We start from the raw sequence: 17,202 nt of genomic DNA, 5'->3' as shown, positions 1-17,202 counted from the left end.
GTATGGGAACTTGCATGATAGCTCATCACCATATTGCAGTCCTTGGCACCAGTGGTCACACAGCTTGCATTTACTAAAAAGATGAGTGTTGATTTGGCTAGAGCTGGACATGGCAGTGATGGTAATGACATGCCTTGAACAACCATGCCTGTGCCTAGGTCAGTTGAGGCCTTTTCTGTAATTGGGAAAAAAACCTAATATTTGTTGTCCCCTAAAGCTCCCATTCCTGGCTTGGTGGTGCTCTGGAGTTGTGTGGCTTCAGCTTTCTCTCCTTCCTGCCCAGAGACAGCAGGACCTGTTGGGGAATAAGGGGGAAAAGCTAACACAGACCCCAGAGAGTGGCATTTGCTTTCTCAAAACAAGTTTGTATTTTGGTAGTTATAGCAGAATTTATCTGACATGAATCTGGAGTGATGGTACCTCAGCTTTGAAGAAGCCTTTTGTCAGTGATTATTATCTGAGATTTTATGAGGTTATTTTTTTTTCTGAAGGATTATCAAAGTCTTTGCATAACTCAGTCCTGAGACAGGCCTGGCAAACTAGGAAGTTTGTTATGACTGAGATTTGCTTAGGCCTTGGGTCTTTCTAGACAACCCCTAGATCAGATAAGTTTCAGATAAGTTTCTGTATGCCGAATTTGACTTGCAATTCTTTTTTTTTTTTTTAATTTTATTTATTCACCATTGCTCTCTTCAGACACACAAGAAGAGGGCATCAGACCCCATTACAGATGGTTGTGAGCCACCATGTGGTTGCTGGGAGTTGAACTCAGGACCTCTGGAAGAGCAGTCAGTGCTCTTAACCACTGAGCCATTTCTCCAGCCCGACTTGCAATTCTTGTAACAATAAAAAGAACTTGAAGCTGGAGCTGGGGAAGGGCAGAGAAGGGAGGCTGGGACAGAGAGCCATGAGGTCTAGACAAAATGGCAGGGGAGTCTGGTCAAGTCTGGATGGCTATCTGAGTGCCTGCCCCCAGGAAAACGACTATCAGACTTATACTATACAGATATGTCTGTGTCTTTTTTATTAAACCCCAAGCGAGACCCTTAAAAGTCCCTGAAATAGGTAGTTGCTAGAACTGTGTTGGAATCTGTTCTCTGTCACTGGTCCAGGTTCTTCCCTTCTTATACAAACAGATCACCAGCAACTTCCTTTCAAAGTTGTGAGGTATTCAGGAAATTGTAAAGGGAAAGTCTCTCTGAGCTAGCAAACTACTCTTGCCAGGCTGTGTGACCCAGAAAAACCAGACGCACATGCATTTTGGGTTTCAAAGAACCTTGGTAAAATTTCACTCCTGCACCAAAATCTTGAAAAGTGGTGTCTTCTGATCATGAATTCTGTCAGGGCTCTCTTATTAATCCAGAATTGAGGACAAAATAAATACTTTGGAGAAATAAATACATTGCTGGTTAATTCTTGTTTTTTCAATGACATTCTAATTTTACTAGGTACTATGATGTATCATTTCAAATGATATAAAGGGAAAGCAAGGAAAGCCTCCCTCCCTAGTCTAGCTACTTCCCTCTCCAAAGGTGGGCATGCTCTCTTTCCCTTTCCTCCTCCTCCTCCTCCTCCTCCTCCTCTTCCTCCTCCTCCTCCTCCTCCTCCTCCTCCTCTTCTTCCTCTTCCTCCTCCTCCTCTTCCTCCTCCTCTTCCTCCTCCTCTTCCTCCTCCTCCTTCTTCTTCTTCTTCTTCTTCACATTCTCCATCTTTCCCTCCCTTCTCCCCCCTCCCTTTTTGAGACAGGGTCTTGCTATGTAATCCCTGCTGGTTTTGAATTTATCATGTAGCTGAAGTCAGGCTGAAATTTATTAATTCAGCCCCCGGAATACTAAGATTATAGGTGCGTGCTGCCATGCCTGGCTCATGTTTGAGGGTTTTCTCTGCTCTTCTCTCCCTCCTTCTCTATCTTCCTATCCCCGACTCTTCCCTTCCTTCCACTCCCTCTCACCCCATTCTTTCAAGGGTCAGCAAGCTGGGCAGTAACAAGAATACCACCCGAAACCCCACTGTTTGAGTTTCTTAAATCTCCTCCCACAAGTTCAGTGTGGGGTTTTCTCTCTTGAACATTTAAGTGTAACATCACTTTAAATCATACCACACACAGGGACTGGCTAGATGGCTTATCAGATAATGGTTCTGACCGACAAGCCAAGAACCTGAGTTGTATCCCTGGTACCCACATGGTAGAAGGAAAGAAAGTTGTCCTCTGAGCTCCAGATGCTGTGCGTTTATAACTTTGTGAACACACATATACACTCAGACATTAAATGTAAAAAAATCTTTCAAATGAAAAAGCACACCTGTAAGGCCATCTCAGTCTTTTATAAAAGCTTCCCTGCTAAGATAATTGTCACCAAGTGTTAGGAAGGTTCTTCCTAATTGTTAGAGAACGGTTGTGTCAAGTTAAATACCAAATTGATGTTTGGCACGAAGACAGTAGTGAAAAGTAATTTTTGATCTGTTGCAACCAGCACTTGTCGGCGAATGCTGCTCTTGAAGTGTCTCTCATCTTGGCAGCAGTTAGGTATCTTATAAGAAGCTGGCACGTGTTTAACAGACACTTTGGATTAGGCAGGTGACAATGACTCAGCATGGTGTCCACTTACAAAGGACCTATGTTTTGCTGTATGTACCAAGTCAATTACCATCTGGCCACCTAGCACTTGGAGGTGCGCAGGATTCCACAGAACACTTTTGTCCTGACCACTACAGTCCACAGTCTCTTCTGTTTCTTTGCTTTTATTCTTCCTCTCTCACATTAAACTTAAATTTAATTTTCTGCTATGGAGTCTTATACATCTTAGTAAGCCATCTTCAGTCTCTCCCAAACAACGCAAATAGTACATAATTACTATCTTAGTCAGGGTTACTTCTGCTGTGATAAAAGGCCATGACCAAAAGGGAGGGAGGGGTTTATAAGTCTGTTATTGAAGGAAGTCAGAAAAGGAACTCAAATAGAGCAGGAACCTGGAGGCAGGAGCTGATGCAGAAGCCATGGAGGGATGCTGCTTACTGGCTTGCTTTCAATGTCTTGTGCAGCCTGCTTTCTTATAGAACCATTTCTTCTAGGCTTCACACAACAGTTACCTTCCTACAGCCAGGTAGGAGCCTGACTTATTTCTCTGGCCTCTGTCTCTGGCTTGTTCCCCGACCTCTGTCCTTCCTCTCCTCCTTTCTTTCTCTCTCTTTTGTGTATAAAAGACACAAAACCCAAGCATTTTACTTACAAGGAGTGAGCCTAGACTGGACAGGTTCTGAGCTGTTCTAACTTAGCATACAAACTGTACACCCCTTGTTGCTTGCTGTTTGAGTCTTGCTCTGGCTGCTTTGTTCCACTGGTCTGTCCTCATGGCGCACTTCTCTCAGCCAGGTGCTCCTGGTTTATCCTGTCTAATGGAGACCTCCTGCTCCCTCCATCTTCCTTCTCCTCCCCTTGATCTCTTCTGAGACCCCTCACTCAATCCTCTAGTCCTGCCTTTCTCTCTCTACTGCCCAGTCACGGGCTCTAGCCTTTCATTAACCAATTAACTTTAAATTGGGAAGCTAGGTTTACACAACAAAGGTGATGTACGTGAGAATTCCCTCGGTTGTCTGGCAACCAGATCTTGAGGTTCAGAATTCAGCATCTAAATACATAGCACCAGACCAACCTCCCATAGACTTCAGGGACTCTGGCGTATCAAAGACTTGCAGTCTTTGAGGCAACTTCAAGGGGAGATCAAGCCGTCCTTATCTGTGGCCACTGACTTTCAGCTGCAGCAAATAAAAATAAGGATTCATTGTATGGTGGTGCATGCCTATCATCTGAGAACTCAGAAGGCCAAGACAAGAGCATGGAGACATTAAGGCCAGCCTGGGCTACATAGCTCACCCAGTCTTTACTCCCTACTTCAACCTCCAAACCAAAAACTGAGCAGCTGCCGGGAAGTGGTGGCGCACACCTTTAATCCCAGCACTTGGGAGGCAGAGGCAGGCGGATTTCTGAGTTCGAGGCCAGCCTGGTCTACAGAGTGAGTTCCAGGACAGCCAGGGTTACACAGAGAAACCCTGTCTCAAACAAACAAACAAACACCCCAAAACAGAGCAGCAGCAACAGCAACAACAACAAATCTGTGAAGTTTGGCCTGGGATGGCTCAGTAGGAGACAACTTGAGTTCAGCTATATGCAAACTGTAGGATTAAAAAGCAGCAGATTCCAGGAGTTTACTGGCCAGCCAGCTTGGCATAAATGTAAGGTTTGGGTTGAGTGAGGCTTGTCCCAAGGGAATAATGCATACAGTGATAGGGCAGGACTCCAAATGGCTTCCTCTACCATCTAAAAATGCATGTGTGCACACACAAGCAAACACACACACACACACATACACACACGATATCCATGCATGCACACATGCACACACCACACAAAACAACAAAAACCAGGATTACTAGTTAAATCTTGATACCCAGTTAAATCTATAGGACAATCGGTAGGACACAAATGCTTTTATTAAAGATGTATTTATTACTCATCTGACATTAAACTTTTACTGGATACCTTTTGTTTTACCCAGCAGCCACAAAAGGTGGAGGAAGGGTGGTTGCAGCCTGTCAGTCAGCTGAGCCAGCAGCCATGTACAGCAAGGCTGGACCCCAAAAGTTACTAAAGGGGAGCTGGAGGGATATGAGAGGCCTCTGCAGGCAGGGATTCTGGCAGCAGCTCAGTGGATCACAATAGATTAAGATGCCCTGACCCAGAACCGCAGGTCCAAACACCTCCAACACCTAGTGAGGGCATGGCTTGGTCTCTGCCTCTGAGCCCTCAGCTCTGTATTGGCCCTTCCCCTGATATGTGCCTTCTGTCACTTCGTGTCTCAGCCAGCTTTGCTAAGCTTCTAAATGATGAGAGAGAAAGAGAGAGAGGGAGACTTTCCTTAGATAGATCTTGGAAAACTAAAACAACCCTCCAGACCTCAGTACAGGGAAAATCCAGCCACCCTGTATTGAGATAGATTGGTTCCTGGTGTGGGTCTTGAATCTGTCCCTGTCTTAGTTAGGATTTTATTGCTATGAAGAGACACCATGGCCTGGGCAACTCTTAAAAAGGAAAAACATTTATTGTGGCCGGGTTAAAGTTGCAGAGGCTTAGTCAATCACCATCATGATGGGGGGAAAGCATGGTAGCTCGCAGGCAGACAGGGTGCTGGAGGAGCCCAGAGTTCTACATCTTGATCTGCAGGCCGCAGGAGAAGTGTATGTCTCACCCTGAGCACCACTTGAGCATGTAGTACCTCAAAGCCCACCTCCACAGTGACACATTTCCTCCAACAAGGCCACGCCTCCTAATAGTGCCATCCCCTATAGCCAAGCATTCAAACATATGTGTCTGTGGGGGCCATAGATATTTGAACCAACACAGTCCCTTACCCCACCTCCTGTCTTCCAGAGCCTCACAGGACGAAGACTCTGCCATAGAGCTCTGTCCTTAGCTCTTTACTTCTATTCTGAGACAGGATGTCACTAAGTTGTGGAGGCTGACCTCCAACTTGTCATCCTTTCACATGAGCCTCTGAAGTAGCTGGAATCATGGGCTTTTGCCACTATAACTGGTTAGATGCAGTTTATCTGGAGAACTCTGCATTCCCTTTACAGAAACCTGGGGCTCTGTGGGTTAGATCTAGAAGAGTCCCAAGATACAGAGGTAAGAGAAGCAGGGGCAACAAAAATTTCTAGCATAATTTCATTTATGTTAAAAAAAAAAACCCACAAAGTACCTGTTTATAGGTATGTATGTATGTGTGTGTGTGTATATATATATATATATATATATATATATATATATATATATATATTTCCAGACATCCCCCAAAAATGATGGGGGAGAAGAGGGCAGGAGGCATAGGTATCTTTCGTCTTAGCATTTAGAAAATAAAAGTGATAGGTACTATTGACATCGATAATTAAAATATTAGGACAAGGTACTGATGGTCAGGACGAGGGTCCTATGGCATACACCCACATACAGGCTGCCCCTTCTCCATGATGGAAAATTCTCTTTCGCAGCATGTTACCCACTTCCCAACAGAAGAACTGGAACCTGGAGAGCGGGGTCCCATTCTTTCTGACTCTGCAACTAAACATACAAGACTGAAGTGCGGTCTCCTCACCCAAACCATTGTGAAACGAAGGCTCGTTTCTGATCTCATTAGATTTACACTGATAGCAGAAACATGAGTGTGTTAATTTGATTATTCATGGAGTTGGAATATTATATGATACGGTCCCATGGTCCTTTTACATGGGGGTGATTTTGAATTGAGTCACATTTAGATCTAAGGGCCTTGGTGAGGAATTACTCAACTAAGCTCACATTAATCTTGGCAGTCACCTTCCGGGAGGTGTGTTTCAGCCAATGAGAGTCATATGTCCCAGCTAGCTTTGGCCTTGGGACACTGGGATTGTCAGAATCCTTCATTCCCATCACCCGATGAAGCTGTATGGCCCAAGGTTCCCATCACTGCCTTGGAGGTTTAGAAACCAAAGATCCCGAAACTCAGAAAGGAACGGTTCCCACTGATGCTCACAGCAACAACAGCACAGCAGTCTGATGTGTCTTCCGTTCTCAGATCAGTGATGGTGACTCAAGACCCTTATTTCCACCACAGGCCCACACTGTGGTTGTTATCAGCCTAGAGAACATGGATGATACTAAACCACAAAGCCCTGGGGTGGCAGGAATCTTGAACAGTAGCCCAAATACTGTTCCAGCCTGCTCTGCTCAGACTGTGGCAGGTAATTTGAGGTTTTTGCTATTTTCCCATCTCTGTTCATTCCTTCCCCATCAAAACACCTTCTTTTACTTTTTAAGCCCCTGAAAGCTGACTAGGAAGTCTACTGTGTGGCTTCAGAGTGACACCAAGAGAGACAGAAGACAGCAAAGCTATGTTTCCAGTGACTAGGGGTAACTGCCTGTGCCAGTGGGTGGCTGATACCAGGCGAAGCATAGGAAGACAGGAGACAGAAAAGGGGTCCTGACAAATACAGTAGCCTCAGACAAGTTGCCCCACCTAGCAGGTATTCCAGTCCCAGTGTTTTCTGAGAACTTCCTCAGAGCACAGCAGAGCAGAACAAACAGCAGGTATGACTTCCCTGGGATACAGGGAATCCTGTAGCTCAAGCAGAATCTCAGTAGCTCAAGCAGAACACAGACTTGAACAGGCAGCACTGTCAATCTGGCATATGTCACCCAGTACCAATGTCATTCCTGATGTCTCCCCATCATGGACAAGAAGCCAAGACTGATGGCGAACATTCTGACCACTGCTTGTCCCCCAGTATCTTCAATATTTTCCCAGAGGGCTCTATCTGCAACAACTCCGACGATCCTAACTCCAAGCAGTGGGACTGAGTCTGCTGGGGCTTTCCATTTTTATCCCAGAACTTTCTGGCAGTCTTTCAGGAAGGGCTGTAATGAATGATTCCTTTCTTCTTTTCAAGATTCAGCAAAGGCACAGAGCCCAGCAGGATCTGGTGTGGAGGCGGCTAGCTGGCAGCAACTAGCAGGCTTCTTAAAATTACTGAAGCAAGAAACAGGGTGCAAGGGACCTCCCAGCATGGCAGAACCATCAGAGAACTCTTATGTTTTTGGTTGTGAGCCTAGCCTCTAACGGCTGAGCCATCTCTCCAGCCCAGCCATGAGAACTCTTATGTGTTTATCACAAACAGTTCATATCCTTGGTTCATGACTTCTATTCCAGGTTTTCTGTTGACAGTGGGAAGGGGTGGGCACCATGTCCTCCTGCAGAACCTACTGTTCTTGAAAAGAACCCCCAAGACCAAGTTCTCAGTACAAAGGAGAGTCATTTGCCCAGAGGGAAAAATACAGGGGGTAGAGCAAGTAGGAGAAGGGGAAGGGGACAAGGGAGAGACCTAAGGGAGTGTTTGTCCTGGAGTGGGACAAAGGACTCCTTCTGGATAAAGGGGAGACAGACTGACACACAGGCAAATGGTACTTTATCAAGAAAAAACGGGGAAATGCATGTTCGAATGAGGTGTTTAATTTTAATTGGGTATATTAAGTGAGCCAAAGAGGGCTTTTGATTGTTGGACTTCAATACTTTGATAGCTAGACCTTGGTAGTCAGCTCTAGGAGGAGGAAGTGGCCAAATAAGGGAACAACCTTGGGGAGCCAGCCTTAGGAATGGAATCTAATGGCTTTTAGCAAGGCAGAGGGAATGGGGAGAAGGCTAAGGCCTGTCAGAGCCTTGCTCGAAATGCCTGAGCTGGTTAGAGTCCCTGCAGTTCTTCCAGTCAGGTGGACAGCACATATCCTGCCTGAACGACAATTTGAATCCCTCTCTCAGTGCCCCTGTGCTTTGGGACAGTCTGTGGTCACATGATCTTCTTGCCTCCTCCTTCCAGGTCCTATGGTTATGAGTATACACATTACACCTGCCCTCCCAGAAGCTTCTAACCCTCACCAGGAAGAAATCCTATGTCCAGAGTCAGCTGTTCTGAAACTGATCCACTGATACACAGGGCCTCTTTAGTGATTGATAGGAACCCATCTCTCACCATGGAGACACAGACTCCACCCCACCCCCACCCCTGGCTCAAGACTCTTGGTAAATGCAGACCAGGATGTGTAAACACCCACTATCTACTTTCTTTGAGAAAGAGAATAGATTCTGTAGATTCTCTTTTCTGTTGAATTTCTCCCTTGTTTCACTGTTTGAGCTACTGTTTTATTTTAGTTCCTGGAGGTGGAAGCTTAATTTTCTTGATTTTCAGCCTTTCTTTTCTAATGTATTCATTTATACCTATACGTATATTTATACATTTTCCTGATCACTGCATTGGCTGCATCTCACAAGCTTGATGTCATTTTTTTTTTTTTTTTTTGGTATATTTTCTAAGAACTATAGAGCATGCTTCCCTGATCAATTACAATATTCACACCTTACCATAAATTTCCATTTAAACTGTAAAGAACAGAAGCAAATGAAAAGGAGCAAACTGATGACTTCTGCTTTTGAGAGATCATTTCAGTACTTTAAAAAAACACACACATGGGGCTGGAGAGATAGCTCAGCATTTTAAAAGCACTGGCTGCTCTTCCAGAGGACCCAGGTTCAAGTCCCAGCAACCACGTGGCAAATAGCAGCTGTCTATAACAACTAAGTTAATGTTCTAAGGGATCTGATAACCTCACACAATGCATGTGTAATCAGTAAGTTTTTAGATAGAGTGAGTAAATGGCTCAGCAGTTACTAGCACTCTTGCCGAGGACCCAAGCTCAGATCCCAGTCCCCACGTCAGGCAGCGCACTACCTCCTGTAACTGCAGCTCCACTAGCCCTTCAACCCACCTGCATCTACCACACATAACCAGATACAGACACATACTCACGGCAAATGTAAAATAATAAAAATACATTTTGGGGCCTGGGGAAAGGACTCAGTAAAGGGTGTGTTGTGCCAGTATGAGAACCCAAGTTTGGATCTTCAGTACCCATGTACAAAACTGGGCACAACAGCATGCGCCTGCAATCCCAGTGCTGGGCAGGCGATAAGAGGATACTGGGGTTTTTGCTAGCTCCAGGTTCACTGAGAGATATCCCGTCTTAAAAATAAGATGGGGGTGACTGAGAAAGTCAGCTGATGTCAACCATTGACCTCTGGCCTCCTCACATATATATCCCTGCAGATAAACACATTTTTAAGTGAACAGAAATCTATTAAAATTACACCCAATTAGGAGCTCAGAAATAGAAAGCACCTGGGTGTTGCCAGCCTAGACTTAGTAAATTTATTTCACATTATTGTGGTCTCTTTCACAGCTGTTTGGACTCATTTGTTTTCAATCACACGAGTGCTCACTGAATTCACAGAATTCATTAACAAACTGGTATTTTTACTTCCGAGGGTTTTTCAGTAGAACAGCAGAACAGAAAAGATGCTCGTGAGCTGCTTGGTGTGGCTCTCCAGTCTGACTAGATAGAAGTCTAGAACATTATTGCTTTATTAGTCGTATTTTTAAAATTATAAATCATTCCTAGGGAACCCTCCCAGTCAGGTGTTCCTCATTGTGGTCGGTCAGATATATCTGACATGCGGGTGTCCAAACTCATCAGTCTGTATGTTCTGCTGTTTGGTGTCGGTTCTTAGGGCTGACTGAGGTGAAGCAATGCCTCCTCATGTAGATTTCTACATTAAAAAAAAAAAAAAAAAAAAAAGGTAGACACATTTTCTCTTCTTTTTTCAATCAGTAGCTTAGGCTGGCCTTGAACTCACTCTGTTCCTGTGGCAGGCCTTGATCTTGGATCCTTCCGCCTCAGCCTCCGGTGCATCAGGCCTCAAGGCAGAAACCACTTCCACAATTCGCTGCCTCTTCCCTGGTCTTGCGGCTAATGTGCGCTGCAGTCACACATGGGCCTCTATGTAAAACTTGAATTAGATCTAAACAAGAGTTTTCAATAAATGACTAAAGCTCCTGTAGAAAAAGCCACTGACCATGCAGGGGATACATCTGAAACAACAACAAAATAGATCAAGTTTAACGTGTGAGGAATGTCTTAAAGAAAGTGTGTTTGATAACCATGGTCCAGGATGGCTGCTTAGCACTGGCTTCTCAGTGACATGAACTTGAAGACTTCGGGTAGGCTTCATGGCTACGTGTGATTTTGTTTTTATTGTTCCATTCAGGTTTCTATTTTGAAAAAGGATCTTAGAGAGTTCCTGTGGCCCCTGATGCTCTGTGGAACCGAGGATACTGGGATAGGCAACTGGTTTCCTCAGGGACGTTGGTGCTCTGACAGCATTTGGGGCAGGATCCCTGAGAGTGGTTACTGTGTCAGGTTTTGGGGATGGGAGCAGATGCTGTGTGCACAATGCAGGCTGTGGCAGCGGCCTCAGTTCAGTTCAGCTTCTTATTGTTGTCTGTGTTATGCACAGAAGCTAGAAAGTCGACAATGAGCTTGGCTGTCTTCCTTGGCCTCTCCATCACCACCGAATGGCCACAGTTTTCCAGAACCTCTACCTGGGAGTTAGTGATTGACTTGGCTAATATGTCTGCCCCAGACACATCAAGCACCTGCAGAGAAAGAAAGAAACACACAGAAAGACTGAGACGCTCTGCTGCACCACTGTAGACGGTTTCTACCACTTAGCCCTGGCAGGAGTCAGGGATAAATGGAAGTTCCCAGCATGCCTCCTGCCTGACTCTGAAACATGGTACTAGAAGTGTAACACTGCCAATGATCATGAGGTGGAAAAGATGCAGTTCCTGTCTGCAAGGAGGTTAAGCTGGAGGGGGAGCTAGACATATCAAGAGATGACTGTAGCAATGATATGAACGAGCTGAGAGGGCAAAAGTGGGCAGAGCAAGGGAAGACATCATTCCTGAGTTCTGAGAGAGCTGAGGGAGCAGAGGAAACTTTAGAGAAAGGGGAGGAGCATGAGTGTGGGGGGTTATGGCAAGGTCAGGGGTCAGGCAGGGCATCCTAGAGCAGAGGGAAGGTCTTTACTCTGGCCTTACCACCACATTCCACCCCAGTTTCCCTGCTAGCACGCCTAGTGGGTCTCCTTTGGAGGCAGGTTTGCAGTCACAGCCATAGTGGCAAAATCACCTGCAAGTCTTCCCAGCCAAGGCCCTCTTCTCTGTCCGTAAGGACAAAAGCAAAGATATTATGCCTGGAGCTGTTTCTGAGCTTTAACTCTTACCAACCTAAGGTTTCCAGCACCTTGAAGTGGGGTAGGCAGAAGAGAGTATGGTGGAGCACAGTGGGTCAGGGGAAGGAATGTGGACATGCAGCTGATGAGACGGGATCACCAGATGTAGGTGAAAACCACTACAGAGTTACTGTCCCAGGAGAAAGAAGCCCATGTACTGGGAACATAAGTGCCCAGAGAGGATGCAGGTTACAAAATGGCAGAGGCAGATGAGAAAAAAAGAAGAAACCCCTAATACGGATCTACCCTGAGGGAAATCAGAAGCCACAACTCATAGGCAAGATGTCCACACAAGCTGTAGCTTGGCCCTGTCATGCTGCTTAGCTTTGCAGACCCAGCATTTCCTGTGGTCACCCACATGAACCTGATGCATGGTACCTCATGAGATCTGCTTGCCTGTAGGAACCATAGCATTTATTTTGTCGGCAGATTATTTATATACATGCTAAAAATTTTCTCCATTCCATTTGAGACCAAGGCCAGGTGAACATGAGGCGAGCCTGGGCCTCACCTAGGATATAAAACTTAAACGAACCAAAAATACTCAGCATTGGAGATGAAAAATTCCTGAATGCAGTGTTTATAAACATAAACATTGACCCAAAGGTGGTGGAGGGAACCAAAGCTCTTGTGTGCCATGTCCTGTCACAAAGAGACAAAAGACCTAAACCAAGCAGAAATCCTTCTGTCTAACAGCCAGGCAATAGACATTTGGAGCCTGGAGCTTGATGTTTTTACTTTTTTGAGACAAGGCTTTTCTGTGTAGCTCTGGCTATCCTAGAACTCAGTCTGTAGACCAAGCTAGCCTTGAACTCCCAGAGATATGCCTGCCTTTGCCTTCATGGTACTGGGATTAAAGGCATGCATCACTGCATGGGACATAAACATTCTTAAGAACCTATGATGCCCTACAAAGAGGGCTAGTTGTTCAGTAGAACTGATTACTCAACAAGACAGTAAGATGCCCACCTACCTATCCCAGACAAGTGGCTCATGAGATAAACTCAAGTACCATACCCCTTTAACTGCTATTCCCTCTCATGAGAATGAGACTTTCATTCCTTCTCAAGCACAGTCACCCCCCTGGGGCTTGCTTGCACTCTTGAAGTAGATCTTCATAAATTCTCAGTCTGCTCATGTCCTGGTAAATTCTTTCACTACCTGTCTGTGTTACTGTCCTGCCACACATAGTGCTAGCAAGAAGAGAGATAAAGAATGATATTAACAGTTGTTTTCTTGAAGGCCCTTCTATTCTGGTGGACTGAAAATGGAAGAGAAGTTCTTGGTCTGACTGATGTACAGGAACCCTCTCAGGAAGGCCTGCCAGGTCCAGCCATGCTGGTTTATACTGCCCAAATCCAGGAGCTTCATCCATGCAACTGACAATATACAGAGATCCCTGTATCTGGGCATGATGGCAGCTGGCCTACTGGGGTTCAAAGAAGAGGAAGGCTGAATTCAGTCTGATACAAGCAGGGGTGCTGTGACACTGAATGCTGATGGCAGGGCAGGCAAAGAGCAAGGGAGCTTGGGAGTCAGGAGTTTGGGCAAAAGGTCATGAAATAGACTCCCCCCAACCCCCTGAAGCTTCTATTATTTGGCCTCTGGCCTCAGGATGCACACAATATAAAAGGCTTTGTCGTATCTGTAGCACACCATAGGATGTTACACTATACAACAAAATGGACTTCAGAATCTGGGAAGAAATTCTTGATGACAGGCTGAGGCCAGCTGTCAGGGGCAAAGGACTTGCGGGATAAATCACATGCGTTTTGCTAATTGGATAAAACGATCATTTTTGTACAAGCTGCTGCAATTGAATCTGGTTACCCCGGCAGCAGAAGACACACACTAGCTTGGAGAGGCTGGGGTACTTGCTTGGGGGTACAGGTTGGGGTGGAGCTACAACATACTTCTGAGGCCTGAGCCCAGCACTCTGGCTCTCTTGATCTTCCTGCTCTGCAGGATAATGGGTTATGGCCTATCCTTGCAGGTCCTCAAGGGAGCAGCATTAAAAAGGGAGATTAAAAAAAAAAAAAAAAGGCTTTTGTTCTTTTGATTGAGTTCCTGCTGGCCAAGCTTCTGGGTCTCACTTCTCTGGCTGTACATACACAAAGCTGCTTTCAGTCCCACGGGTGCTGGGAAAAGGTGTGGCTAGGCCCTCTTCTCCTGTGTTCCTTTGCTGTACACCGTGGGCCATCCTTGGCCTGGGCTCATCTGGTTTACCCTCTACATGCACTGTGAGTACCAGTTCACAGCACCAGCTCCCTCCATCCATCCCAACTCTCTGCCTGAGCCATTGTTCATGTTCGATCTAAGTACAGTGTGACTTTCTGCTTCTCCTCTGCCCAGACAGGACTCACAATTGTTGTGGGTCACCCTGGTGCTGTTTGTATTCTGATGTTAGTTCTGCTTTCACAAGAGGGGCTGCCCCCAACCAAGGAATAGATCAGGCAATCTCACTGAACCTTCTCCCTGTTCTGACTGGTCAAATAAAGGCTAGAGCCTGTGATTGGGCAGTGGAAGGGAAAGGTGGGACTGGGGGTCTTAGAGAGTGGGAACAGGAGAGAGGACACACAGAGGAAGAGGAGATAGAAGGAAGATGGAGCAGAACCATGTGGCCTGGAGGAGCCCCAAGTAGCAAGGGATCTCATAGCTGGGGAATAAATTAATATAGTGACAGATCTGCCCAATCTAGGCATATAACCTGAGATGTGTTTTTTTATATGGGCTTATTGGGGTAAGAAATTACCGCAACACATAATGGTGATTTTCAACTTGGGGTCTGCCAGAGCTTGAATGTGTCCCTTATAAGTTCATGCATTGGAAACTTTCTCCTTCTGCCACCCTGAATGGATTAATGAACCACTGAGATCTTTGTCCTCAAGAGTGGATTAATATCAACATTATGTTATCCTCAACCATGTTATACAACAGAAGCCCCTCACTACGTGCTGAGCAGACGGTGGCACTCTGCACGAGGACTTCCCAGCCTCTGAATCATTAGCTTATAAACTTCTAAGTCCTTATAAACCACTCAGCCTATTAGCTTATAAACTTCTAAGTCCTTATAAACGACTCAGCCTCAGGCATTTTTTTTTGTTTGTTTTTTGTTTTTCAAGACAATGTTTCTGTGTAGCCCTGGCTGTCCTGGAACTCACTCTGTAGACCAGGCTGGCCTCGAACTCAGAAATCCGCCTGCCTCTGCCTCCCAAGTGCTGGGATTAAAGGCATGCGCCACCACAGCTCAGCGCATTTTGTTATAGTAACAGAAAACAACCAGGAAAAAAAAGGCCTGCTTTTAATATCTTTTTCTCAAGTTATTCATCTGCTTTATACACTTCTCTCTGCCCCCTCTTGCTTTAAACTTTGTGGAAATCTTTGGTAGGCATGATTCTTCAAAGGCAGCTATAAAAGCGCTTCTGGGAATGAACTTGGTGTGTCTTCGGAGAGCTGGCTATGAGCTGAATAGTATCCCCATAAATTCTTATGTTGAAGTCCTAATGCCACTTGCTCAGCATTGGCCTGATTTGGAATAGTGCATTTTAAGTGTAACTGGTTAAGATGATGTCGTAATGGAGCAGGGAAGCCTTAATCCAATATGGCTGGTGTCCTTAAACTGGGAGGTAGGGAGGGTGGAGGGTGTGAATCGAGATATACACACATGCACAGAATGCCACGTGAAGATGAAGGTAGAATCCATGGATTAAGATAGGGGATGCCAAAGATTGTTGCAAGCACCAGAAGCTAGGGAGGAATGGAGAAGTGTCTCCTTCAGAGGCCCTAGAAGGAACCAGCCCTATTGATACCCTGACCTTGGATTTGGGGCTCCTAGAACTGAGAGATAATATATTTCTCTCAGTTGGCTGAGCCCCCCAGGCTGTGATACATAGTTGCTGCAGCCCTCTGCAACAGATATAAGCCCATATGACAAAACCTATCATATCTACACCCCATCCTGCCACATATACACAAATAAAATGTAAGTATTTTTCAACCAATAAAGCAGCTAAAACTGATGAATTATAGTAAAAGTGTGTAAGAGCATTTTGTACTTTTTTTTTTTTCGCTTTTGTCTATTTTTAAAAATTTATTGCCGGGCAGTGGTGGTGCACTCCTTTAATCCCAGCACTTGGGAGGCAGAGGCAGGTGAATTTCTGAGTTCGAGGCCAGCCTGGTCTACAGAGTGAGTCCCAGGACAGCCAGGGCTACACAAAGAAACCCTGTCTTGAAAAACAACAACAAAAATGATGTGTATAGATGTCTTGCCTGTATATATGTCTGTATACCGTGTACACAGCTGGCATTTAAGAAGGCTAACAGGGTTTCAGATCCCCTGGAACTGAATTTTCAGATAGTTGTGAGCAACCATGTAAGTGCTAGGAATTGAACCTAGTTCCTCTGGAAGAGCAGTCAGTGCTCTTAACTGTTGAGCCACCTCTCCAGACCCTTTAATGGCTTTTATTTTTCAAATTACACTAATGCGTGTGTGCACACATGCAAGTGTACTGCTGCCCCTGTATGGAGGGCAGAGGACAACTTGCAGGACTTGGTTCTATCCTTCTACCATATGGGTCCTTATAATAAAACTCACACTGCCAGGCTTGGCAGTGAGTACTGTTGCCTGCTGAAGCACCTCACCAGCCCTTTGTTCTGTTTTTGAGACAGGGTCTGGCTATGTAGTCCATGCTGGCTTTGAACTTATGACCAATCCTGCCTCAAGTCTTTCACATGTAAAATTTTCTACTAGTTTGAAATCATTTAAAAATAAACTTTCTTTTAAAAGAATACATAGATCTATATAAGCAGATGCGAAACGATTTCTAAGATACAAGCGTCATAGAAGGCACAAATCTTCATGCAAAACATTACGTTTAGTAAGTGTGTATATCAACCCTAGGCCTCTGGAGATACAGGAAGAAGTCCAAGGTTATCTTTGGCTACATAGGGAATTTAAGGCCAGGCCAGCCTGGGCTACCTAAGAGTCCATCTCAAAACAAAAAAACCTCTACAAACGTATATATCTGTGCTGCACATATATACGCTTGTAAACTGGAGTCAGGGAAGGTAAACAGTAGCTGCCTTTTGTTCTGCTTTGTTTTACGGTGCAGACTGAACAAAGAGCTGACGCACATACCACTTGGGTGTTCTGTCCCTGAGTGACGGTCCCTGCTGTTGTTAACTGTTTCTGTAAACGGTGATTCCCTGTGACACAGCCATACCATATGTTTATATATCATCTGTGATACTTTACACACAGAGCAGAACCGAGTGAATGTGACAGAGACCATGGAGAGCAAAGCTACAATTATTATTATTTTGCTCTTTACAGAAAGTTTCCCAATTTCTGGCTTAAGAAAATTCCAGAAATCTTGCAAGGAAGTAAAGGAAACAGGAACTAAGATTTGGAAGTAAAGGACACAAATTTACACGATTAATTTTGGGGGTATTTTTCTTTTTTTGGGTACCATGGGACAAAATGGCTTTTGGT

The 17,202-nt window shown here is 45.1% G+C and overlaps 1 protein-coding gene across 1 annotated transcript in view; it reads right to left on the bottom strand.

The window, feature by feature from the left end:
• Positions 1 to 9,764: 9,764 nt before the first annotated feature.
• Abhd6 (abhydrolase domain containing 6, acylglycerol lipase) overlaps positions 9,765 to 17,202 on the bottom strand; it is a 48,321-nt gene continuing 40,883 nt past the window's right edge. Inside the window, exon 9 of the mRNA XM_034498547.1 lies at positions 9,765 to 11,073. Within this exon, the coding sequence (XP_034354438.1) occupies positions 10,897 to 11,073 (177 nt within the window). The 3' untranslated portion in view covers positions 9,765 to 10,896. The remainder of the gene's footprint in view (positions 11,074 to 17,202) is intronic.

The sequence above is a fragment of the Arvicanthis niloticus genome, chromosome 3, assembly GCF_011762505.2.
Source record: "Arvicanthis niloticus isolate mArvNil1 chromosome 3, mArvNil1.pat.X, whole genome shotgun sequence".
NCBI classification, from domain to species: Eukaryota; Metazoa; Chordata; class Mammalia; order Rodentia; family Muridae; genus Arvicanthis; species Arvicanthis niloticus.
The sequence above is the reverse complement of the archived record's forward strand: the minus strand, read 5'-3'. Positions and strand labels throughout refer to the sequence as shown.